Source organism: Nelumbo lutea, chromosome 1 (genome assembly GCF_056320005.1).
Source record: "Nelumbo lutea isolate HS-2025 chromosome 1, American lotus-T2T, whole genome shotgun sequence".
Classification (NCBI taxonomy): Eukaryota; Viridiplantae; Streptophyta; class Magnoliopsida; order Proteales; family Nelumbonaceae; genus Nelumbo; species Nelumbo lutea.
In genome coordinates this window covers 56,290,264-56,316,855 of record NC_142684.1, presented here as the reverse complement: position 1 = coordinate 56,316,855, position 26,592 = coordinate 56,290,264, and the positions used below count along the sequence as shown (strand labels likewise).

General features: G+C 40.2%; 1 protein-coding gene across 2 annotated transcripts; it reads left to right on the top strand.

Moving 5' to 3' along the window:
- Positions 1-1,091: 1,091 nt before the first annotated feature.
- On the top strand, positions 1,092-26,212 carry LOC148874662 (protein FLOWERING LOCUS T-like). 2 transcript variants are annotated; one of them, XM_088964881.1, is made up of 4 exons: positions 1,092-1,322; positions 1,728-1,789; positions 2,105-2,145; positions 25,820-26,212. In XM_088964881.1, exons 1-4 carry the CDS (start codon positions 1,125-1,127, stop codon positions 26,038-26,040), a joined length of 522 nt encoding a protein of 173 aa, XP_088821007.1. In that variant the 5' UTR covers positions 1,092-1,124; the 3' UTR covers positions 26,041-26,212. The 2 variants fall into 2 exon arrangements, with proteins under 2 accessions (XP_088821007.1, XP_088821006.1); XM_088964880.1 differs by having other exon boundaries at positions 25,817-26,212.
- Positions 26,213-26,592: the final 380 nt, after the last annotated feature.

Here is a 26,592-nt window from a genome sequence, read left to right as displayed (position 1 = left end):
ACAGATGTTTCATCCCTAGACGTCATTTGACGGATATACCTTAATGTGCTCTTTTATTAACATATTTCACATCAAGGCGAAGGACTTAATATCAGCCTTTGTTTTTGTTCCTTCACTGTTCATACAAAAGTAAAGATGCAATTGTTGGTATACAAGTAGGGGTGTCAATGGACCGGTTTTAGTGACCCGTCCAAATCAAAATCAATTTCATTAGATTGGGCAGACCAATAAGACATTCAGTTGGATCAGTCCAAACTTAATGCGGTCCAAAGTATTTATTGGATTGAATTGAACCTGGTCCATCCACAATGCATTTATATTAGATTGGGTTGAATTGAGCCAATATCTGGTCAATTGATAGAAGATAATACGAGCATCCTTCATTTTAAGGAAGCAAAGCTCGATTTCTTTTCCTTTTATTGTTTTGTTAATTCAGGATGATGTTCAATCTGATTTTTTATCCATCAACGAAATGCTCAATAAATCTTTACTTCTTTTGTATAATCAATCAAGAAGAAAGGTAAAAAATCAAAATGTTATATATGATAAAAAAAAACCATGGTATTGAAGATGATTATAGAGAAAGTAAAATATGACAAGATTAAAATCATGAATTCTACCCAAAAGCAAGAATGCAGATAAGGAATGTAGTCCTAGCACATCACTATTATCTCAGAATGAGTGTGTCAAAGTGGTCTGAAGAATTAATTCCATATAATCAAATTTAGCATTAATAAGCATTTGAGTTTTCTACCAACAAAAAGCATTTGAGTTATATCTTTTTTTTTGGAAGAAAAACGCATCATTGATGATATCTCTGAAACGATAAAGATAAACTCCACCTATCTCTGACAGAACTGCTGAATATTGGCATTCATTAACGTCTGAGGGTCTCTAAAACATTAGATTCCAGTAACACTGACAGAATAAAAGTAGAAGAGAAGGAGATGCAAGGTTAATACACGGAAGGCTGTGATTTCATGGTTTTAAGGTGGGGCCACAGTAATATATCAAAGGATGGTAGCCTATATATGTATAATGCTACCTATCTCTCTCAAGATATACATCCATAATACCATTTGTGTCCAACCGGGTTCTACTTCTACTCACTCACGTATACCATCATGTCTAGGGTAATGGATCCTTTGGTTGTTGGTCGTGTAATAGGGGATGTGTTGGAACCTTTTGAAGGATCCATATCTCTTTTAATCACTTACAACCATAGGGAAGTCAACAATGGATATAACTTTCGGCCCTCAGCCTTGGTACACCAACCTAGAGTCGAAGTTGGGGGCGATGATCTCAGGACCTTTTACACGCTGGTGAGTCCTAATTCTAATTCTAAATCCTGTTTCTTTGATTGGTTGGGTTTCTTCTATGTTGCTTTAAATATCATCTCCTGCATCTGCTGAGGTTGATCTGCTCATGCTTATCCGTGTGTATGGAATGCAAGTGATGTTTCTTCAATTAATTAATTATGGTTTTTGATAGTGTACGATCTGGATGTTCTTAGCTGGAAGGCAGTTCGGACGTCGAATTGATCTGCTGGCTGGTCGAATTGCAAAATGAAACTCAGAAAACTCGAAGTGCCCAAAACGATCAATCCGACGTCCGAACTGCCTTCCGACTAAGAACATCCAGATCACACACTATAAGTTTTATTAGCTTGAGGTTTTTTATTGCACACGATATATATGTGGCTTCAAGTGGGTTATATATGGCTGTAGGTAATGGTCGATCCTGATGCTCCAAGCCCAAGTGATCCAAACCTCGGAGAGTATTTGCACTGGTTATGTTCCAATCTCTCTCTCTCTCTCTCTCTTTCTCTGTGTTCAGTTTATATTTAAAGTAGTGCCCTAAGTTTTTAACCTCTAAATTTAAGTTGGGAACCTTGGGATTGCAAAACAGTTAAAGGATAAGAGGGAATCACCTGAGCTGATGTTCAAAAAACATTATTTTTGTTGGAGATAACTATATCATTTAGCCATCCTACTCAGTCCAAGCCAAAGCATGATCTGTGTATGTGTGTGTTCTATGTGAATCTCTGAATAAATTATAACTAGTTCATCGTAGTTGTACTAACTGGCTTGCTGTAACACTCTAGGTTGGTGACTGACATTCCTGAAGGAACCGATGCAACTTTTGGTAAGTCAAAACAAGAAGCAAATTTTTACATTCATGCATTTACAAGCTTAAATGTTCATATCAAAGGAGATGTTTTCACATAATTCCCCTAAAAATTGTTCTATGTTACCTGAAGTAGGTTTTGACTATATATATATAATAAGGAAGTATTTGTTTTTAGGGTCATTTATTAAAACATCCCCTATAATTCCCCTTATAGGGTAAGTTTAAGTAAATCTGTGAAACTATAGGGGGTTTTCTAATAAGTGGCCCTTATTTTTTATTCCCCACATTTTTATAAACAACCAATAGATACTTCAATTGCTAATTCCCATTTGTATATTCTCATTTCCAAAAGCAAGTTCATTATTTTCTCCTAAATTATCTCTAATTCCTATTTATCCTTTCCCTTCACTAAAGTCCAACCATTAATACGTCTAATTTATAGGAACTTCTAAATTAATTATCTTTAGCTCCCTCTAATTCCTTCTAAATTATCTCCAAAAATAGGGCTCTACTTAATAAGATTTTATTTAGCAACAAACATGAGGGTCAATCTAACTAATTAATACAACTATCTATAGTTCCATAAATTCTTTACCCATTTAAAGATAAACGAGGGTTAACCCAATCAACCCTACAAGTAACTTGTTTGACTATTTTTAAAATATTAAAACTACTTAATTAATGATAACATAATTATCCATTAAGTACATAATTTTTCAAATAGTTAACTTCAAAAATAAATCAGTTTTAACTCAATTTATTTCATTGGCTTAAAGTCATTACCTTTAATTAACTTCATTATGTTAATTAATTAAATTAAATTCATTAATTAAGATTAATTGATTGCTATTTAGTTAACATTGTGTATGCCTAATATTTAACCAGTTACTTTTATTTAGTTAACTTAAAGTAGAAAACTATTAATTACATTAATTAATCAGAAAAAATTAATTAAATTAAAAATTTTTATATAATTAAAAGGATTAGTTAAATAATAAGATAATTATATAACTAGCTAACTAAATAAGTTAATATTGTTATAAAAAATTATAGGAAGAAAATAATATGAATTAATAAAAATTATTTTAAGAACGTTTTATTTAAAAATAAATTTAATACAAATTAATACATGTTTATTAATAAAACAAGAAAAGAGTAAGAAAATTTTAATTTCAAAATTAAATCTTAAAAAAATTAATGATATTACAGATTTGTTGATAAATTTAAAGGGTTAACAAAATTATCAGTTTTAAACTTAATTATTATTAATTAAAAATCCCCTAATCCATATAAAAACAAGAAAAATTAACACTAAATAAAAATTGAGTAAAAATTAAAATAATTTAATACAAGGTAAAAGCTAATACAATTAAGAATAATTATAATGGGGTGATGAAGATCATTGGACCACTTAATCAAATAGGCTCTGATACCATGTTGAATAAATATTCAACCTATAAAACTTGAGCTGTTAGGTGAGATCTCTGATGAATAGATTTTCATTCTCTAACTTGCTTTAGTAGAACCTTGGATGGCAATGGAATAGGTGACCGAAACCATTCTATCACCATTAATAGCAAACTGAAAGGATGAGAGATCCATCCCATGGACGCCCAAAGATTGCGGAATAAGGGGTGAATTTCAAAAATTTTTCTCTCCCTTCAACTGGGAATCACATTCCCTATTTAGAAAATCATATTTTTAAGGATCAATTTTGAAACTTAAACTGAACCAGATCTGAACCAAAAGGAATGGGAGAGAATAATACCTGATATGGAGAAGCAATATCTCCCAACGAAGGTGTTCACGCCCAAGGAAGGATCCAAAGACTGCTCCCATTGAAGATGGCGCAGTGCAGGATGGAGCAGAATCAACAGTTTTCTTCCCCAATAACTCTGTCATTCGCAAGAAATAGTAGGATGGAATGTGAGCACAACTTCCTTTTCAATTCTTTCTCAAAGAACTGATGTCAAGATCCAATCTTGACTTCTCCCACAGCTGGAGATCGAACTGGCAAACAGGGCGGCAAGAGCAGGGAGGCGGCAAGAGAGTATTTGCAGGGTGCAGAATTCTCTCTTCTTGATTTCAGCACTAAAGAGGATCTGATGTGTTTCTTGGTCTCTCTCAAGGCTGCCGCCCCCTCTTTCTTTTCGTTAACTTGAAAAGATCAGCTACTAATCCCATTAGGAGGTGCTTATCCAAATCATATTTGGATCAACCTTCTCTCCTAATGATAATGTTAAACCCTTATCTTATCTGCAGATTAGATTAGCTTTATCCTAATCCCATTAGGAGGTTTCTAGATCTGAATCACATTCAGATCTGGACTCTCTGAGTGGATAGGATTAAGACCCTATCCTATCTGCTAATCCATCTCAGAATTCGCCCCTTTAATCAACTAAATTAATAGCCTAGTTCGAAATGGGCTTCAGGCCCATCAAGCTTATGTGCTCACTTAACCTTCCTAACTGCTGCCCAGTTGGGCTTCCTTGTATGGCGTGGGACCCAAGCATTGATCTACACATCAGCCACATGGGTTTGGCCCAGCCTTTGTTACAAGGCCTGGTCGAATACACTGTTAAAGACAGTGCACCCCCTGAAACCCATCGAATGGGCTCTATGGGCCCAACACTTACCCTAAGTGGTCCCTGGGCCAAGCCACCTTGTAACACCCAGGGATTGTGGGCAGATGCAAGATTAGCCCATCAGGTATTATCCTCAATGATCTTACACTTAACCTCTCAGCCCTTAATGATCATACACTGCCCGACAAGAGAGGACCTCTCCCTCGGCTGCAAGGAACAATGTTGCACTCTCCACTTATATGGATCCTAGGAATTAAAACCTTTTTGCAAACATTTTAGAAACCATAATATATATACTTTTATATCTCATATAAAATATACTTTGCAAAACAAATCTCAACGGTTGAAATCGGCTGCCGGCAGTCTTGGTTTCCAACAGTGAGAGCACATCCCCGATCATTACCTTTGTCCGACAAAGGGGCTGATCCTGTCAGTATGATCACCCACTCAGATGAATTCTCGGATTGTCCCAAAATACCCAGGTTTTGACCCCCACTAAGGATCTCACTGATTGGTACATCAAAGACAGACCGATCCGACACCAAGTGCAGTATCATAATCGAGTCTAGGGGTCGGGTGTAACTTTCCAGTTTTGCCCATCAATCTCCAAGGTCCAGGGCAATACAGGAAATCTGGTCCAGTTCAAAGATTCAATTAATCCCACACTGTATGTGCCTGGGGTCTCACCCCAGTAGCTGAGACAAGCCACCTCAACTGACTTGATGGCACCACAGTGTTAGCCTTGTCAGGATAGGTCTCCCCAGACTGACCCACTGGTTGTGAACTCTCTAAACTAACACGAGTCTCAATAAGTGTCAAGTTTAAGGGTATTACATAGAAACATACCAAGGGAACATGAATCAAATATGCACTTTTATTAATTTACAATAAACTCATAAAGTACATCAATTTTGATTGAAGCTAAGGGCATACAAAACTGTCTAACAACTCCTACTTGCACTTAGGTCCAATCAGGTACTAGCCGGAGTCCCATGCTTTCCACGTGTTTCTCAAACACTTTCTATGATAGTGGCTTTGTCAATGGGTCTGCTACATTTTCCGCTGACGCTACCTTCTAAATCAGGATGTCCCCTCTAGCAACAATCTCTCGCAGTACGTGGTACTTCCTCTCGATGTGCTTCAACTTCGAGTGGGCTCGTGGCTCCTTAGCCTGAGCAATGGCTCCATTGTTGTCACACAACAATGGGATGGGTGATGTGTCGGACGGAACTACTCCCAACTCATGAATGAACTTCTTCATCCATACGGCTTCTTTGGCAGCCTCACTTGCGGCAATGTACTCGACCTCGGTCGTGGAGTCTGCAGTGGACCCCTGTTTGCTGCTTTTCCAGCAAACAACACACGATCCTATCGTGAAAACATATCCAGATGTAGATTTTCTATCATCTGGGTCTGACTGGAAATTGACATCTGTATGCCCTTGGATCTGTAGTGAGCTACCGTCGAATACTAGACAAAACTCTTTTGTCCTTCGAAGGTATTTAAGTATGTTTTTCACAGCAGTCCAATGCTCCTGCCCTGGGTTGGCCTGAAATCTGCTTACTACACTCACTGCCTGATACTCCCCACGGTAGAGGCATAGGAAACGTCTTTCATGCCATCAATCTCCTCAGAAGTCTTGGGAGACATCTTCTTGGAGAGAGTGACTCCGTGCCTGAAAGGAACATTTCCTTTCTTGGAGTTTTTCATGCTGTATCTCTTGACTATTTTGTCAATATAAGCAAATTGGGATAATCCTATTATCCGCTTCGATCAATCTCTATAGAGTCGAAGACCTAGTATATAGGAGGTTTCTCCAAGATCTTTCATGGAGAATTGCTGTGATAGCCATACTTTCACCGTAGTTAACATACCTACATCATTCCCAATGAGTAGAATGTCATCTACATACAGAACCAAGAAGGTAACCTTATCTCCACTGTACTTCCTGTAAACACAGGGTTCATCCGGATTCTGCTGGAAGTCAAACGATTTGACGGCAGAGTCAAAACGGATGTTCCAACTTCTAGAAGCTTGCTTAAGTCCATAAATGGATCTATTAAGTTTACATACCATGTTTTCCTGACCTGCAGCAATGAAGCCTTGCGGCTGCTGCATATAGATATCTTCAGTAAGATCTCCATTCAGGAATGCAGTTTTGACATCCATTTGCCAAATCTCATAATCATGGTATGCTGCTACAGCTAGCAGGATCCTAATGGATTTAAGCATGGCCACAGGTGAAAAGGTTTCCTCATAATCGATGCCCTCTTTCTGAGTGTACCCTTTCGCCACCAAACGAGCCTTGAAGGTCTCAACCTTACCATCGGGGCCCTTCTTCCTCTTGTAAATCCATTTGCAACCGATTGCTTTTACCCCAGAGGGCAGATCTACTAGAGTCTAGACTCCATTGGTCTCCATTGAGTCCATCTCTGCTCTCATGGCCTCCACCCACTTCTGGGAATCTATGTCCAACATAGCTTCTGTGTAAGTCACGGGATCCTCCTCACTAGTCAAGGTTTCCACCAGGTAACTATCCTGGTCATAACCATAACGAACTGGTGGCCTGGATACCCGAGTGGATCTTCTAGGTTGGTCACTACCTGGAACTTGTGGGACATCTCCCACTGCTCCTGAGCTCTCCTCATCAAGAACAACTTCTTGACGATGGGTGTCCAAGATATAGTCGGTTTCCAAGAATTGTGCATTACGACTGCAGAACACTTTCTGCTCACTTGGGTCATAGAATAGGTAACCTACAGAGCCTCTTGGGTAGCCTACAAATAGGCAACGACTGGTATTGGATTCCAACTTGTCTGCACTCGTTCTTTTAACGTGTGTTGGACAACCCCAAATCTTCAAGTGTTTGACACTTGGTTTCTTTTCGGTCCAAAGTTCATATGGAGTATTCAGAACCGATTTGGTTGGAACCCAATTCAGCACATAAATCGCAGTCTCTAATGCGTAACCCCAAAAGGATGTGGGTAATTCTGAGTGTATGAGAAGCGACCAGACCATATCCAATAAGGTCCTATTCCTCCTCTCCGAAACACCGTTAAGTTGTGTCGTAGCAGGAGGAGCTAATTGTGATACTATCCCATTATCGTTTAAGTAGTCCCTGAATTCGTTAGAGAGATACTCACCACCTCGATCTGATCGAAGGGCCTTAATTTCTCTCCCTAACTGTTTCTCGACCTCTTGTTTGAACTCTTTGAACCTTTCAAAGGATTCAGACTTGTGTCTCATTAGGTACACGTAACCGTATCATGAAAAATCATCTGTGAAGGTGATGAAATACACGTGTTGGTTTCATGTCCTAACACTCAGGGGACCACATACATCAGTATGTATTAGGTCAAGTGTGCCCGTACATCTTTCAGGCTTACCGTTAAATGGTCATTTCGTCATCTTGCCTTGTAGGCAAGGCTCACAAGTGGGAAGATCTTCTACAGTTAGAAAATCCAAAGGACCATCCTTTACCAACCTTGTGATTCGGTCAACACCGATGTGGCCAAGTCGATAATACCACAGACACGTGGGATTAACTGTATCACGAGCTCTCTTCTTAGGGATTTCAGCCGACGTAGTTTTGGTTATGTTAGTTTCTAGAGAAGGATGTAGAACATAGAGACCGTTCTCCAGTTCCCTGTATGCGATGAATCTGTTGTTTCTTTTAATAGTAATCGTATTACTAAAGAAGACAGAATAACCATCTGCACACAATTTTGAGACAGAAATCAAATTTCTCCTTAAATTTTGCACATAAAGATAGTCTTTCAGTACAATTGTTCCTTCTCTAAAAATTAACTCCACGGTTCCTATGGCCGCGGGTGCAACAGTTGCAGTAGTCCCTAAGTAGAGTGTGACTACTCCTTCACTCAGCCTTCTACTTACCTTGAACCCCTGCAGTGAGTTACAAGCATGAGTTGAAGCCCCGGAGTCAATACACCAGGATGCAGAAGCTACCAACAAATTGGTTTCTATAACACAAGTTTCGAAGTTTCCTTTCTTGGATTCCAGGTAGGCAGGACAGTTCCTTTTCTAGTGGCCGGTCTTCTTGCAGAAGTGACAGGCATCCGATGCTTTGTCTTTCTTCTGCTTCTTGCTCTTAGTGGCTTTCTTCTGAGGCTTCTTTGCCTTCCTCTTTCTCTTGCCTGTCTTGCCAACTTCAACAAGCATGGCTACAGGCTCATCCTTTCTAATCAGTTCTTCAGCTCTTTGCAACATATTGCTGAGCTCTTGTAAGCTGACATTCAGCTTGTTCATGTTATAGTTCATGATGAATGGATTAAAGGAAGGAGGCAAAGAGTTAAGGATAGCATCTATCTGGGTTGCAAGGTCCAGCCCGGATCCAAGAGCCTCCAGTTCGTTGATGTATCCCATCATCCGAAGACAATGGTCATGAACTTGTTGACTCTTGGACATTTGTGCGATCATGAACTGTTTCAAGACCGTTTGTCGAGTAGAACGATTCTGCTCTTCATACATTGTCCTGAGACTGTCCAATATGTCTTTGGCAAGTTTGATCTGATTGAACTGCCTCTGTATCGGGTTGTCTAAGGAGGCAATGATGTAACACCGGGCAAGGGAGTTTTTCTCCTCCCATTCTTGATAGTCTCTCCTTCGGGCCTCAGAAGCCCTATCACCCGGACGCTCCGGGGCAGGATTCTTTGCCACTTTGTCCAACTTTTCAGAAGCTAGGACCAGCATAAGGTTCCTGTACCAGTCAACATAGTTTGGGCCCTTCAACTTGTTGTCATCAAGCAGTTTTGCAAAAGATCCGTTTTCCATTTTCTGATAAAAGAGCAAACATCAGTCCACAACCTAATTTGATTCATGTTCATTTCATTGATATGAATTTTAATCTATGATCCATTTCCATTTATTCGTCTCTGAGATTTCCCTCATTTCTCAGTGATGGCGACTATGGGTTTTCTCTGGAAATGTGGGAAATCACATAGGGTGCATGGAGCCAACTGTTTCAGCTGCATAACCCCACCACCTTTCTGTAAAGGATCACATCCACTCATCATATGAATTTTCCCTTTGGCCTCTGTCAGACAAGGTTCAGAGCCGTTTTCAGGTAAACCTTTCTGTCCAGTGAGGGCTTACCCATCATATTCGTGAATGCCAAGGTACCATGAGAGAGTTCCCATTTTCTGGTGAAGCCCCTCCCACATCGGTCTATGACGCCCCTATCATCTTATGAAACACTCAGACAAGCCCAACAGCAAATGGATAGCCCATTTTCTGGTGTGTTTCCTCATTACTAAAGGACCCATCCTCATGCTAATGATGGAAGGCCTTTAGAGAGTTCATCATATGAATCTCCCTATCACATGCACTCATATTAGCTGGAGGGAACAAAATTACGCCCTAGTTTGATTTAGGTCAAACCAAAGTGGCTTCCACTGACTTTCATAAAGCCAGATTTCAGTGGGCCTTAAATCGGCTAGGGTTCCGCACGCAACCTCTTGATGAGGTGTGGGGCCCACCACTGAGGGAAGTCATCCAATGACCAAAAGGGACACCATGGCAATGATGTGCATTCAGCCATGGTGTGCGCAAGAGCCACTGTCGAATGAGCATGGGCCAAGTACTTATGGCCCATGTACGCAGCACATCACACATCCATACATCACATGCAGGGATAAATTGATCCAATCAATTAATTATCTGTAAGGTCCGTTGGAAGCCCGTTAAAATTCCATAATATTAACCATTAATATTATCTAGGTATATGGGCTGAATTAGGGTTACCCAGTTCGGCCCATATAGCTTTATCCTTTAAAATGGGATTTTGCAGTTTTAACTATTTAAAACTGGGCTTTTACAGGCTGGGCTGAATTAACCATTTAATTAAATATCAATCCTTAGGCCCATTAGTGGGAAATTAGGGCTGACATTCAGCCTTGATTAAACCCTAGAATTGGTCCAAACAGTTTTGAACCAATCTTGGTTCGAATGGGTCTAGGGTTTGATTTTTAATTAAATCCTTAATTCAAGAAAATAATATGAAATTAAATACTGATAAAAGGAAATACAAGAATCAGTCAATCAGGGCTGTTCGCACAATCCTTCCTGCAAAACAGAGGTTAGATCACAAAATGCAGTTTCACAAACTGCAAATCGCAGATAGCATTTCTCTTATTTGTGAAATTCCTTCTCTGCGCCGCCATCTTCGATCCAAAATAAAAATAAATAGAAATCTTATTTCTATTAATAATTACATCAGATCGAATACCTATACATTGAGTCTAGAAAATAAAAACAAATTATTTACAGACCCAAAATAATTCAAGAACTGCAAAATCGCAGGTTCCCTGCGCAAACCATGAATTCGATCTCCTCTTGTACGAACAACCCATAAATCAAGAAAAATATAAAGAACAATTTTAAATAATAGTCAGATTTATTTAAAATTAATCTCAGATTATTTTCCCATTTGTTTTGGGAACAAATTTCCCAAAAACCAAATCTGCGCAAATTGGGTAGAACGCCTTCTCCCTAATTGCGCAGGTTCAGATCTGAAACAGAATGGTTCAAGACTTGAACCTGAGGCTCTGATACCACTGAAAGGATGAGAGATCCATCCCATGGACGCCCAAAGATTGCAGAATAAGGGGCGAATTTCAAAAATTTTTCTCTCCCTTCAACTGGGAATCACATTCCCTATTTAGAAAATCATATTTTCAAGGATCAATTTTGAACCTTAAACTGAACCAGATCTGAACCAAAAGGAATGGGATAGAATAATACCTGATACGGAGAAGTAATATCTCCCAACGAAGGTGTTCACGCCCAAGGAAGGATCCAAAGATTGCTCCCACTGAAGATGGCGCAGTGCAGGATGGAGCAGAATCAGTAGTGTTCTTCCCCAAGAACTCTGTCCTTCGCAAGAAACAGTAGGATGGAACATGAGCACAGCTTCCTTTTCAATCTTTTCTCAAAGAATTGATGTCAAGATCCAATCTTGACTTCTCCCACAGCTGGAGATCGAACTGGCAAACTGGGCAGTAAGAGCAGGGAGGCGGCAAGAGAGTATTCGCAGGGTGCAGAATTCTCTCTTCTTGATTTCAGCACTAAAGAGGATCTGATGTGTTTCTTGGTCTCTCTCAAGGCTGCCGCCCCCTCCTTCTTTTTGTTAACTTGAAAAGATCATCTCCAAATCCCATTAGGAGGTGCTTATCCAAATCATATTTGGATCAGCCTTTTCTCCTAGTGATAAGGTTAAACCCTTATCTTATCTGCAGATTAGGTTAGCTTTATCCTAATCCCATTAGGAGGTTTCTAGATCTGAATCACATTTAGATCTGGACTCTCTGAGTGGATAGGATTAAGACCCTATCCTATCTGCTAATCCATCTCAGAATTCGCCCCTTTAATCAACTAAATTAATAGCCTAGTTCGAAATGGGCTTTAGGCCCATCAAGCTTATGTGTTCACTTAACCTTCCTAACTGCTAACCCAGTTGGGCTTCCTTGTATGGCGTGGGACCCAAGCATTGATCTACACATCAGCCACATGGGTTCGGCCCAGCCTTTGTTACAAGGCCTGGTCGAGTACACTGTTAAAGACAGTGCACCCCCTGAAACCCATCGAATGGGCTCTATGGGCCCAACACTTACCCTAAGTGGTCCCTGGGCCAAGCCACCTTGTAACACCCAGGGACTGTGGGCAGATGCAAGATTAGCCCATCAGGTATTATCCTCAATGATCTTACACTTAACCTCTCAGCCCTTAATGATCATACACTGCCCGACAAGAGAGGACCTCTCCCTCGGCTGCAAGGAACAGTGTTGCACTCTCCACTTATATGGATCCCGGGAATTAAAACCTTTTGCAAACATTTTAGAAACCATAATATATATACTTTTATATCTCATATAAAATATACTTTGCAAAACAAATCTCAACGGTTGAAATCGGCTGCCGGCAGTCTTGGTTTCCAACAGTGAGAGTGCATCCCCGATCATTACCTTTGTCAGACAAAGGGGCTGATCCTGTCACTATGATCACCCACTCAGATGAATTCTCGGATTGTCCCAACATACCCTGGTTTTGACCCCCGCTAAGGATCTCACTGATTGGTACATCAAAGATAGACCGATCCGACACCTAGTGCAGTATCATAATCGAGTCTATGGGTCGGGTGTAATTTTTCAGTTTTGCCCATCAATCTCCAAGGTCCAGGGCAATACTAGAAATCTGGTCCAGTTCAAAGATTCAATTAATCCCACACTGTATGTGCCTGGGGTCTCACCCCAATAGCTGAGACAAGCCACCTCAACTGACTTGATGGCACCACAGTGTCAGCCTTGTCAGGATAGGTCTCCCCAGATTGACCCACTGGCTGTGAACTTTCTAAACTAACACGAGTCCCAATAAGTGTCCAGTTTAAGGGTAATACACAGAAACATACCAAGGGAACATGAATCAAATATGCACTTTTATTCATTTACAATAAACTCATAAAGTACATCAATTTTGATTGAAGCTAAGGGCGTACAAAACTGTCTAACACAAACATCTACCAAAATTTTGAAATCAAGAGCAACAAATATTTGAGAAGTTTTGAGTGAGGAAAAGGGTGAAAATTAATGTTATCCATGCAAATGAAGATGACAAATCTTGAGTTGCCACTCAAATGAAGGTGACAACCGCTCCTTAAAACCACAAAATATATAATTCCCACCATTTTCAACATTACTGCCCGAGAAAACTAAAATCATAGGGCTTTCGACTCTATTTCACCTGCCATGCGAACAGGAAGCCAGAAACAGCTGCGTTGGTTATTGAATGAATATTACTTTTGTTATTTTTTTTTAAGTCACACCAATGGGGAATTTACTACAAGCTAGCCACTTGCCATTTATCCATTGAACACTTGCAAACTAACAGGGACCCTTGCTACTGAAAGAATGGTAGGATCCATCCAATGGACACCATGAAGGGTGCGGAATGGGTGGGTGAATTTCAAAAAAATTTCCTACCTTCTCCCAACTAGGATTCATTTTCCCTAAATTTAGAATACAATATTCAAGGATTATACTTGAACCATAACCGAACTAGATCTAAACCAAAAGTAAAAGGGAGGATTATACCTGATCCGGAGAAACAGTATCTCCCAAAGTTGGTGTTCACGCCCAAAGAAGACACCAAGATCCGCTCCTGCTGAAGATGGCACAGCTATGGATGGAACGGAACCAGCAGGGTGCGTCCTACACACTGAATCCTTTGCAAGAACCCACTGGAAACTCTGAACACCGAATTTTTTTCAGTCTTTTCTACAAGACTGATGTCAAGAACTGATTTCTTGACTTTTTTCTACTGCAAAGATCGAATCTTGCAAGAGGGGTTGGCGGCAGCTGGAGGAAAACTCCTAGGACGAAGATGGCTCAGTAGCTTTTCTTCTCTCTAGAGTTTTTGAGATCTAATCTCTATACGCAGAAGACTTTCTTCTCCCTAGGAAAACTTGGTTCGAAAACTGGTATTTTCGAATTGGTTTTCTCCTCCTTTCTTCTTGATTAAGAAATCCTCCTAATTAGGAGTTATCCCCATCCTAATCAATATTTGGATAGGGGATTATCTTAATCCTATCTGCAGATTAAGTTAGTTTACTCCTGATCTTATCAAAAGGTTACCAGATTCAAATCTGATTTGAATTTGGTTTCTCAGAGTGGATAAGGTCAAAAGCCCAATCCTTTTACTAACATTAATCTCAGATTTGCCCCATAGATGGGTAATCATATCAGCCCATCTCGTAATGGGCTTTTGGCCCATTAAGTGTTCAGTGTTTAACTATTTTCCAATCTGCTGCCCAGTTGGGCTTCTTTGTATGGCATGGGACCCAAGCATTGATCTACAAACCAGCCACATGGGTTCGTCCCAGCCTTTATTACAAGTCCCAGCCGAAATCACTAAAAAACTCAGTGATCCCTTGAGTCCATCACATGGACCCTATGGGCCCAACACTTACATTAAGTGGTCCCTGGGCCAAGCCATCTTATAAAAACCCAGGGACTGTGGGTAGGTGCAAGATTAGCCCATCAGGTATTATCCTAAATGGTCTTACACTTAACATCTCAGCCCTTAATGATCAAGCACTGCCCGACAAGAGAAGACCTCTCCCTCGGCTGCAAGGAACAGTGCCGCACTCTCTACTAACATGGATCCCGGAATTAAAACATTTTGCAAATCTTTTGAAACCGTACATATACATTTATATATATATATATATATATATTAATTTTGCAAAAACAAAATTCCAATGATTGAAATCAACTGCCGGTAGTTTGGTTTCCATCAGAGAGAGTGCATTCCCGATCATTACCATTGTCTGACAAAGGGGCTGATCTTGTCACTATGATCACTCACTCAGATGAATTCTCAGACTGCCCCAACATGTCCAGGTTTTGACCCCCACTAAGGATCTCACTGATTGACATATCAAAGACAACCCGATCCGACACGTACTGAAGTGTCATAATCGAGTCCAGGGATCAGGTGTAACTTTCCAGTTTTGCCCATTTGTCTCCAAGGTCTAGGCCAATACTGGAAATTTGGTCCGGTTTAAGGATTCAAACAATCCCATACTGCATGTGCCTTGGGTATTACCCTGGTGGCCAAGACAAGCCATCCCAACACTTGGTGGCACATTAGTATCAGCCTTGGCAGGATAAATCTCCCTAGATTTATGCAATGGCTGTGAATATTTAAAACTAACATGAGTCTCTATAAGTGTCCAGTTTTAGGGTCTTACACAAAAATATACCAAACAACATGAATAAAAAATGCACTTTATTTGTTTACACTAAATGTCAAAAGTACATTAAATTGGATTGAAGCTAAGGGCATACAAAACTGTCTAACTGCTCCCACTTGCACTTAGGTCCAATCCGTTACAAGCCCGAGTCCCATACTTTCCACGTGTTTCTCAAACACCATCTGTGTCAGTGGCTTAGTCAATGGGTCTGCCACATTATCCGCTGATGCTACCTTCTGAATTAGGACGTCCCCTCTACCAATGATCTCCTGCAGTACATGGTACTTCCTCTCGATGTGCTTTGACTTCGAGTGAGCCTGAGGCTCTTTAGCCTGGGCGATCGCTCCATTGTTGTCACACAACAACGGGATGGGTGATGTGCTGGATGGAATCACTCCCAATTCGTGTATGAATTTCTTCATCCACACAGCTTCCTTGGCAGCTTCAGTTGTGGTAATGTACTCGGCCTCGGTTGTGGAGTCTGTAGTGGATCCCTGTTTGCTGCTTTTCCAGCAAACAGCACACGATCCTATCATGGAAACATACCCAGATGTAGACTTTCTATCATCTGGATCTGACTGGAAATCGGCATCGGTATACCTTAGAACTTGTAGTGAACTACCATCGAATACCAGACAAAACTCTTTTGTCCTTTGAAGGTATTTAAGTATGTTATTCACAGCAGTCCAATGCTCCTACCCTGGGTTGGCTTGGAATTTGCTTACCACACTCACCGCCTGAGCTATGTCCGGGCGAGTGCACAGCATGGCATACATGATGCTCCCTACGGCTGAGGCATAGGGAACGTCTCTCATGCCCTCAATCTCCCCAGAAGTCTTGGGAGACGTCTTCTTGGAGAGAGAGACTCCATGCCTGAAAGGAACATTTCCTTTCTTGGAGTTCTCCATGTTGTATCTTTTGACAATTTTGTCAATGTAAGTAGCCTAGGATAATCCAATTATCCGCTTCGATCTATTTCTATAGAGTCGAAGACCTAGTATATATGAAGCTTCTCCAAGATCTTCCATGGAGAACTGCTGTGATAGCCATACCTTGACTGAGGTCAACATTCCTACATCATTCCCAATGAGTAGGATATCGTCCTTATACAACACCAAAAGAGTGATCTTATCCCCATTGGATTTCCTGTAAACACATGGCTCATCCAGATTCTACACAAAGTCAAACGTTTTGATAGCAGAATCAAAACGAATGTTCCAACTCCTTGGCCTGCTTAAGTCCATATATGGATCTATTAAGTTTACAAACCCTTTGTTCCTTACCAGTAGCAATGAAGCCTTGTGGCTGCTGTATGTAGATATCTTCATTAAGATCTCCATTCAGGAACACAGTTTTGACATCCTTCTGCCAAATCTCGTAGTCATGGTATGCTGCTACAACTAGCAGGATCCTAATGGATTTAAGCATGGCCACGGGCGAAAAGGTTTCCTCATAATCGATACATTCTTTCTGAGTGTACCCTTTTGCCACCAAACGAGCTTTGTAGGTCTCAATCCTGCCATCGGGGCCCTTCTTCCTCTTGTAGATCCATTTGCAGCCAATTGCTTTTACCCCGGAGGGTGGATCTACTAGAGTCCAGACTCCATTAGTCTCCATCAAGTCCATCTCAGCTCTCATGGCCTCCACCCACTTCTAGGAATCTATGTCTAACATAGCTTCCGCATAAGTTACGGGATCATCTTCACTAGTCAAGGTTTCTACCAGGTAACTATCCTGGTCATAACCATATCGGACTGGTGGGCTGGATACTCGAGTGCATCTTCTAGGTTGGTCACTACCTGGAGCCATTGGGACATCTCCCACTGCACCTTAGCTCTCCTCATCAAGAACTATTTCTCGACGATGGGAGTCCAGGATGTAATCGGTTTCTAAGAATTGGGCGTTTTGACTGCAGAACACTTTTTGCTCACTTGGGTCATAGAATAGATAACCCACTGAATCTTTTGGGTAGCCTATAAATAGGCAATGACTGGTTTTGGATTCCAACTTGTCTGCACTTGTTCTTTTAATGTGTGCAGGACAACCCCAAGCCTTCAGTGTCTTACACTTGGCTTCCTTCCGGTCCATAGTTCATATGGAATCTTTGGAACAGATTTGGTTGGAACCCGATTCAGTTTGTAGATAGCAGTCTCTAATGCATATCCCCAAAAGGATGTGGGTAATTCTGAGTGGATGAGAAGTGACCGGACAATGTCCAACAAGGTCCTATTCCTCCTCTCTGAAACACCTTTGAGTTGAGGTGTGGTAGGAGGAGCTAATTGTGACATTATCCCATTGACCTTTAAGTAGTCCCTGAATTCGTCAGAGAGATACTCGCCACCTCGATCTGATCGAAGGGCCTTAATTTCTCTCCCTAACTGTTTCTCGACTTTCTGTCTGAATTCTTTGAACTTTTCAAATGACTCAGACTTATGTCTCATTAGGTACACGTAACCATATCGTGAAAAATCATCTATAAAGGTGATGAAATACACGTGTTGATTTCATGTCCTAACACTCAGGGGACCACATACATCAATATGCATTAGGTCAAGTGTGCCTGCAGATCTTTCAGGCTTATCATCAAATGGCCGCTTAGTCATCTTACCTTGAAGGCAATGCTCACAAGTGGGGAGATTTTCTACAGTTAGAAAATCCAAAGGACCATCCTTTACCAACCTTGTGATTTGGTCAACACTGATATGGCTGTGTCGGTAATGCCAAAGGCATGTGAGATTTACTGTATCACGATTTTTTTTCTTGGGATTTTTGATCGACGTAGTTTTGGTTAAGTTAGTTTCCAAAGAAGGATGTAGAACATAGAAACCATTCTCCAATTTCCCGCATGCGATGAATTTGTTATTCCGTTTAATAGTAATCACATTACTAAAATAAACAGTATATCCATCAGCACACAGTTTAGAAACATAAATTAAATTTCTTCTTAAGTTCTGTACATAAAGACAACCTTTAAGTACAAGCACTCATTCCCTAAAAACTAATTCTACGGTTCCTATTGCCGCAGTTGCAACACTTGTAGTTGGTCCCAAGAATAGTGTCACTTTGCCTTCACTCAATCTTCCGCTAACCTTGAACCCCTACATTGAGTTACATGCATGAGTTGAAGCCTTGGAGTCAACACACCAGGACACAAAAGTAACTAACATATTAGTTTATATGACACAAGTTTTGTCGTTACCTTTCTTAGATTCCAGGTAGGCAGGACAGTTCCTCTTCCAGTGGCTGGTATGCTTGCAGAAGTGACAGACATCAGATGCCTTGTTCTTCTTCTGCTTCTTAGGTTTGGCAGCTTTCTTCTGGGGCTTCTTTGCCTTTCTCTTTTTCTTGCCTGATTTGTTAGCTTCAGCAAGCATAACCACAGGCTCATCCTTCTTGAGTAGATCCTCGGCCCTCTGCAACATATTGTTGAGTTCCTGGACGCTGACATTTAGCTTATTCATGTTGTAGTTCATTGTGAATGCATTGAAAGAAGAGGGCAAAGAATTCAGGATGACATCCACTTGCGTGCCAAGATCTAGCCCGGATCCAAGGGCTTCAATTTCGTTAATGTAACCCATCATCCGAAGACAATGGTCTTGAACTTTCTGCCCCTTGGACATCTGTTCAGTCATGAACTGTTTTAGGACCTTCTGTCGAGTAGAACGGTTCTACTCTTCATACATTGTCTTTAGACTATCCAATATGTCCTTGGCTAGTTCAATCTGATCGAACTGCCTCTGTATTGAGTTGTCTAGTGAGGCAATGACAAAGTAGCGGGCTAGGGAGTTCTTATCCTCCCAATCTTGGTAGTCCCTCCTACGGGCCTCAGAATCCCTATCACCCGGACGCTCTGGGGCAGGATTTTTCACCACCTTGTCTAACTTTTCAGAAATTAGGACCAACATAAGATTTCTATACCAATCGGCATAGTTTGGGCCCTTAAGCTTATTATCATCTAGAAGCTTTGTGAATTGACTGTTTTCCATTTTCTAATAAAACAACAAAATCATTAGTCCACAACCTTAGTTTGATTCAAGTTACCTACATAGATATGGTTTTTAATCTATGTTCCATTCCCATTTGTTTATCTCTGAGATTTCCCTCCTTTCTTAGTTTGATTCAAGTTATCTACATAGATATGGTTTTTAATCTATGTTCCATTCCCATTTGTTCATCTCTGAGATTTCCCTCATTTCTTAGTGATGGAGACGACGAAATGTCTCTAGAAATGTGGGAAATCACATGGGGTGCGTGAAGCCAACTGTTTCAGCTACATAACTCCATCACCTTTCTGTGGCGGATCATATCCACTCATCAGATGAGTTTCCCTTTGGCCTCTGTCAGACAAGGTTCATAGTTGTTTTCAGGTAAACCTTTCTATCCAGTGAATGCACACCCATCATATTCAGGTTACGCCAAGGTACCGTGAGAGAGTTCCCATTTTCTGGTGAAGCCCCTCCCGCATCGGTCTATGACACCCCTATCATCTTATGAAACACTCCAATAGATCCAATAGCAAATGGATAGCCCAATTTTATGGTGCTTTTCCTCATTACTGATGGACCCATCATTGTGCTAATGACGGAAGGCCTTTAGAGAGTCCATCATATGGATCTCCCTATCACATGCATTCATATTTGCTGAAGGGAACAAAATTATGCCATAGTTCTAATTTAGGTCAAACCAAAGTGGCTCCCACTGACTTTCATAAAGTCAAATTTTTGGTGGGCCTTAATCGGCTAGGGATTCCCGTACGCATCCTTTTTCAGGGTTGTGGGGCCCACCAAGAAAGGAAGGATCATCCAATGGCCTTAAGGGACACCATGGCAATGATGTGCATTCAGCCATGGTGTGCGCAAGAGCCACTATCGAATCATCATGGGCCAAGTGCTTATGGCCCATGCTCGCAGCAGCCATAAACGGCCCGTATGAAATTCATAACATTAACAATTAATGTCTACTAGGTGTATGGGCTGAATCGTAGTTAGCAGTTCGGCCCATACAACTTTTCTCACAAGTGTGGGCTTTTGTAGTTTTAACCTTTTAAAACTGGGCTTTACAAGTGGGCCGAATTAATCCCTATAATTGAACATCAGATTTGGAATGAAAGTGTGAGAAAAATGGACTGAAAAATAGTCCCTTTTCGAACCCATAGATTCGGTCCAATCTAGTCCGAATTGGTTTGAAACTGATTTTCAATTCAAGAATTAATTCATGAAAGATCTTAAATTAATAATTTTGATTTTAGACAAACACAAATCAACTATGGACTGTTGGCACCACCTGCAAAACAAAGATTAATGACTAGGGTTGCAGTTTCACAAACTGCAAATCGCAGAGAACAATTTCTCCATCTGCAAATCTCCGGCGCTGCCTTCTTCTTCCTTATTCCTTAATCAAGAAAATAAATAAAAAAATAGAAATCCTATTTCTATTAATTAATTACATTCTTGATCAAACCTTATACATTTAGTCTAGAAAAATAAAGAAAAATTATTTATAGACCGAATTGAATAGAAAGAAAAAAAAAGAAAAAAGGGTGCATAGACCATCTACGCCAAATCTGCACTGCGATCTCCAGGTTTGAACAGTCCATTAAATCAAAATAAATAAAGAACAATTCTAAATAAATTTTGGATTTAACAGAAGTTAATTTCAGACCAATCGCCCTTAACAAGAAACAATTTCTTGAAATAAAGAAAACAATCTATGCAAATCTTGGCAGAACATCTTCTGTCCATCTGCGCAGGTTCAGATATGATTTTCTTTTGGTTCAAGATTCGAACCTATGGCTCTGATACCACTGAAAGAATGGTAGGATTCATCCAATGGACGCCATGAAGGGTGCAGAATGGGTGGGCGAATTTCAAAAAAATTTCCTACCTTCTCCCAACTGGGATTCATATTCCCTAAATTTAGAATACAATATTCAAGGATTATACTTGAACCATAATCGAACCAGATCTGAACCAAAAGTAAAAGGAAGGATTATACCTGATCCGGAGAAACAGTATCTCCCAAAGTTGGTGTTCACGCCCAAAGAAGACACCAAGATCCGCTCTTGCTGAAGATGACACAACTGTGGATGGAACGGAACCAGTAGGGTGTGTCCTACACATTGGATCTTTCACAAGAACCCATTGGAAACTCTGAACACCGAATCCTTTTCAGTCTTTTCTACAAGATTGATGTCAAGAACTGATTTTTTGACTTCTTTCAACTGCAAAGATCGAATCTTGCAAGAGGGGTTGGCGGCGGCTGGAGGAAAACTCTTGGATGAAGATGGCTCAATAGCTTTTCTTATCTCTAGAGTTGTTGAGATATAATCTTTGTACGTAGAAGACTTTCTTCTCCCTTGGAAAACTTGGTTCAAAAACTGGTATTTTCGAATTGGTTTTCTCCTCCTTTCTTCTTGATTAAGAAATCCTCCTAATTAGGAGTTATCCCCATCCTAATCAATATTTGGATAGGGGATTATCTTAATCCTATTTGCAGATTAAGTTAGTTTACTCCTGATCTTATCAGGAGGTTACCAGATTCAAATCTGATTTGAATTTGGTCTCTCAGAGTGGATAAGGTCAAAAGCCCAATCCTTTTACTAACATTAATCTCAGATTCGCCCCATAGATGGGTGATTATATCAGCCCAGCTCGTAATGGGCTTTTGGCCCATTAAGTGTTCAGTGTTTAACTAGTTTCCAATCTGCTACCTAGTTGGGCTTCTTTGTATGGCGTGGGACCCAAGCATTGATCTACACACCAGCCACATGGGTTCGGCCTAGCCTTTATTATAAGGCCCAGCCGAATTCACTGAAAAACTCAATGACCCCTTGAGCCCATCACATCGACCCTATGGGCCCAACACTTACATTAAGTGGTCCCTGGGCCAAGCCATCTTATAAAAACCCAGGGACTGTGGGCCGGTGCAAGATTAGCCCATCAGGTATTATCCTAGATGGTCTTACACTTAACCTTTCAGCCATTAATGATCAATCACTGCCCGACAAGAGAAGACCTCTCCCTCGGTTGCAAGGAATAGTGCCACACTCTCTACTCACATGGATCCCAAGAATTAAAACCTTTTGCAAATCTTTTGAAATCGTACATATATATATATATATATATATATATATATATATTAATTTTTCAAAAACAAAATTCCAATGAATGAAATCTATTGCCGGCAGTTTGGTTTCCATAAGAGAGAGTGCATTCCTGATCATTACCATTGTCCAACAAAGGGGCTGATCCTGTCACTATGATCACTCACTCAGATGAATTCTCAGACTACCCCAACATGTCCAGGTTTTGACCCCCGCTAAGGATCTCACTGATTTACATATCAAAGACAAGTTCGACCCGACACCTAGTGAAGTGTCATAATCGAGTGTAGGGGTCAGGTGTAACTTTTTAGTTTTGCCCATCTGTCTCCAAGGTCTAGGGCAATATTGGAAATCTGGTCCGGTTCAAGGATTCAAGCAATCCCATACTGCATGTGCCTTGGATATTACCCTGGTGGCCGAGACAAGCCATCCCAACAGTTGGTGGCACATCAGTATCAACCTTGGCAGGATAAATCTCCCCAGATTTATCTAATGGCTGTGAATATTTAAAACTAACACGAGTCTCTATAAGTGTCCAATTTTAGGGTCTTACATAGAAATATACCAAACAAAATGAATCAAGCATGCACTTTATTTATTTACACTAAATGTCAAAAGTACATCAAATTGGATTGAAGCTAAGGGCATACAAAACTGTCTAGCAGCTTCGTGGGGGCTAATGACAGCCGTGTGAATTAAAAACAATTAGGCCAGATGTGGGATCGGTTGGGTGTACATGGTTGCTCTATCTCTTCTTGAGCACGTATAGAACAAACCTAGTATTTGAGTGATCAGGAAAAAAAGCACATTTTATGATGATGGGGTGGCCGTGAACTCTAGCAGGGGGCCCTGCTTCGCAGGGGCTAATGGAAGCCATGTGAAATTGAGATAATCAGGCCAGATGTGGGATTAATTTGGTGCACATGGTTGCTATATCTTTTCTTATTTGAGCTGGTAGAGAATGAGCAACCTCATTAGCCGGTGAGATACAACACCTCTAGCAATATGTTCGAGGAGTGCAACTTGGACAGGCTTGGGTTGATCATTTCTTTGTTAAGAAATGCTCTATAATTTTGTGATTCATTTAGAATGTATGTAGGAATCTTTTGATATATGATTTTGTAGTAGTCGTGGGAGTTGATATATTTTCTTTTTTTCTTTGTTTTATTTTGTGTTTATTATTACAATTATAGAAAAAAACCAGGGGTATACTCTAGGCATCAGCCTAACTCCAAACTAATGAGGAAACATGAATGGAAAAGTGGAACAATAACTTCAAAAAACAGTTCATTCAAAACCCTTTTGTCCCACTAAGGTCCCTAAACTAAATCAAATAAGCAAGTCTGTGTTTTAATCGAAATATGGGGGACAGAGACAGATCATAGAAGGGAGAGGCAGAGAAAGAAAGCAAGGTCCAAACCAAAATGTCTTTGTTTGCATATGCCAAGCCCATCTTTATTTACGCAGGAAAACATTCTCTCCATTTTGCTTGCTTGGTCTGCTACACTGATAAATGTTTTCAAAAACTGGATTAGACCACCAAGTTGACCAAAAAAGCAAGAACCAAACAAGCTAGTAGATTGCGCTGGGAACCAGATAGCTTTCCAATTCAATCTAGTCAGGTTTTCAAAATCAAAGGCTCTTCCCAATGACTTGATCACAACTCTCTGTAGGTAGTCATTATGTTTTACGCTTTGAAGTTGTGTTTTGTTTTAGTGAATTGTTATACAGGAGATTTCCGCAAATATCTTTTCTATGCTTTCTCTGATAATTCTCTACCTCCTTTAATATTTTCATAGTAGTATGTAATTTTCTAACACAACAATTGTTCTTCCTTTTTCCTTTATCTTGGATTTTCTTCTAATTTATTACTGTCAGATTCCCTGTTGGTTATTTCCATCTTGGATTTTCTTTGCAATATCAAGTTTCAGACACTCTTCAAAATGCCCCAGAAAATGATACATTTCCACAATTTGCAAGGGAATGAGGAGTTCAATAACCTGTAACTATAACTATCAGAGATCAAGGAATCAAATGACAAGAAATATAACAAACAAAAGCCATCAATAATTAAATATAAAAGATAAACCAATTCTAACCGATGCAAAGAAAAAGCAAAAGAAAGAAAGACAATGCTAAGAAAAACAAAACAAAAGAAAGAAAGACTATACCTTAACAATTGTATAAATTAAGATAAACAAACATTAATAGGATTCTAAATATCTACTACGGAAATTTCATTTGTTTACAGCATCATACTAGAAAGTGGAAGTGTTGATACGTGCGGAGAGGAATGGGGAGAAAGAGAACAAGGGGTGTGCGCCATCACATACCATTAGCATACCTGTGGAGTGTCTATACCATTGTGGATATCATTGCAGTGTGTTCATTGTTTCAGGCTTCTCCTTGCTCTCTCCGGAAAAAACCAAAACCCATCCATCGAAATGCTAGAGTCTACAACCACCCCATCATCATAAAATGTGCTTCTTCGCCTAATCACTCAAATACCAACAAACCCTCATCTCCTTCGACGGTCCTGAAGCACCGCCACCCCGCCGATGAGAATATCCGCGACGAAGTTCGCCACCACAACTCCTCCACACACAAACATGGCTTCTCCGCGAAATACATCCCATTCAACGCCAATCCCAGCTCCACTGAATGCATTTGACCTCTTTCAGTGTGCCATTCTAGCAGTTGCTGGTGGAGGCAGTGCATCCGTCAAGCTGTGGGACACTGCAACATGGCAACTATTACTGAAAGAAAGGAGAAATAGGAAGAAAGTAGTGGAAGAACGAAGAGAGAGGGATAGAAGGAGAGAGGAAAGGGGAGAAAGAGAGAGGGGGACACTAATATAGAACTGTAAAATGAAGAACAAAGAGAGAGATATTTGCACGTGTGAATACCATTTTCTCAAAGGAGAGGATGCCAGGAATCATCCTATCATATATATATATATATATACCTTACGTTATGTACTCCTTCCAAACTGAACCCAAATTAAAAGAGGTGGGGCTAAGGTAAGGGCAAAATTGAGTTTATACATAAGTCACTCTCGATACTAATTATTTCCACGAAAGAAGATATTCCCATGCACATCTATAATTACGAGGAAGTATAAAATGTAGGAACAACTTGGGCATAGAAAATCCGAGCCCTTTTTAAATATGGTTTGGAAGATATAATTTAGAAACGCTTTAAATAATTAAACTTAAACAATATTAATTGTTCCAGCAGGGAATGAGATAGTGTGCTATGAGAGCCCAAATCCAACAGCTGGGATCCACCGTCTTGTGTTTGCACTGTTTAGGCAATTGGGAAGGCAGACAGTGTATGCTCCTGGGTGGCGTCAAAATTTCAACACCAGAGACTTTGCTGAGATTTACAACCTCGGCCTACCAGCTGCTGCTCTCTATTTCAACTGCCAAAGGGAGGGGGGTTGGGGTGGGAGGAGGTAATTAAATAGAATTTCTTAGACACCAAAATCAGAAGATACATTGAGCTCATCCATGGATGAATGAGCCTTATATTAAGTAAATAAATGTATCAGTAAGCTTTTAGCAGCCTCTTCATCACACATTCTTCTTTGTTTACTAGTATGTATATTAATTTGATGATGTGATGGAAAACAATCCGGTGTAAAATTTGTAGATAAATAATATAATACTTAGTAGCGTGTGTTAGAATTGACTCTGGATCTCCTTCCTACAAAAATTCTATTCACGTCTATTACAAACACTATCTCGTGCATTGGGAACATCTCTCCATGCATAATAACATGTAAAGGGATGAGATGTTCTTCATGTGTGACGTGATGTTATGTGGATAGATATGGGCAGAGTTGTTGTGGATAGGAAATCCAGACTCATTAGAATTGTGTATTTTTTATCAGTTTTTTCTATTTTACTTTTTTTTTTCTTTAACAGAAAAGGCTACTAGGCTCGATTATTTCTAGATCAGTTTGAGACTTGGAAATTCACTCAAAGGTTTTAAAATTACACAGCCAATTA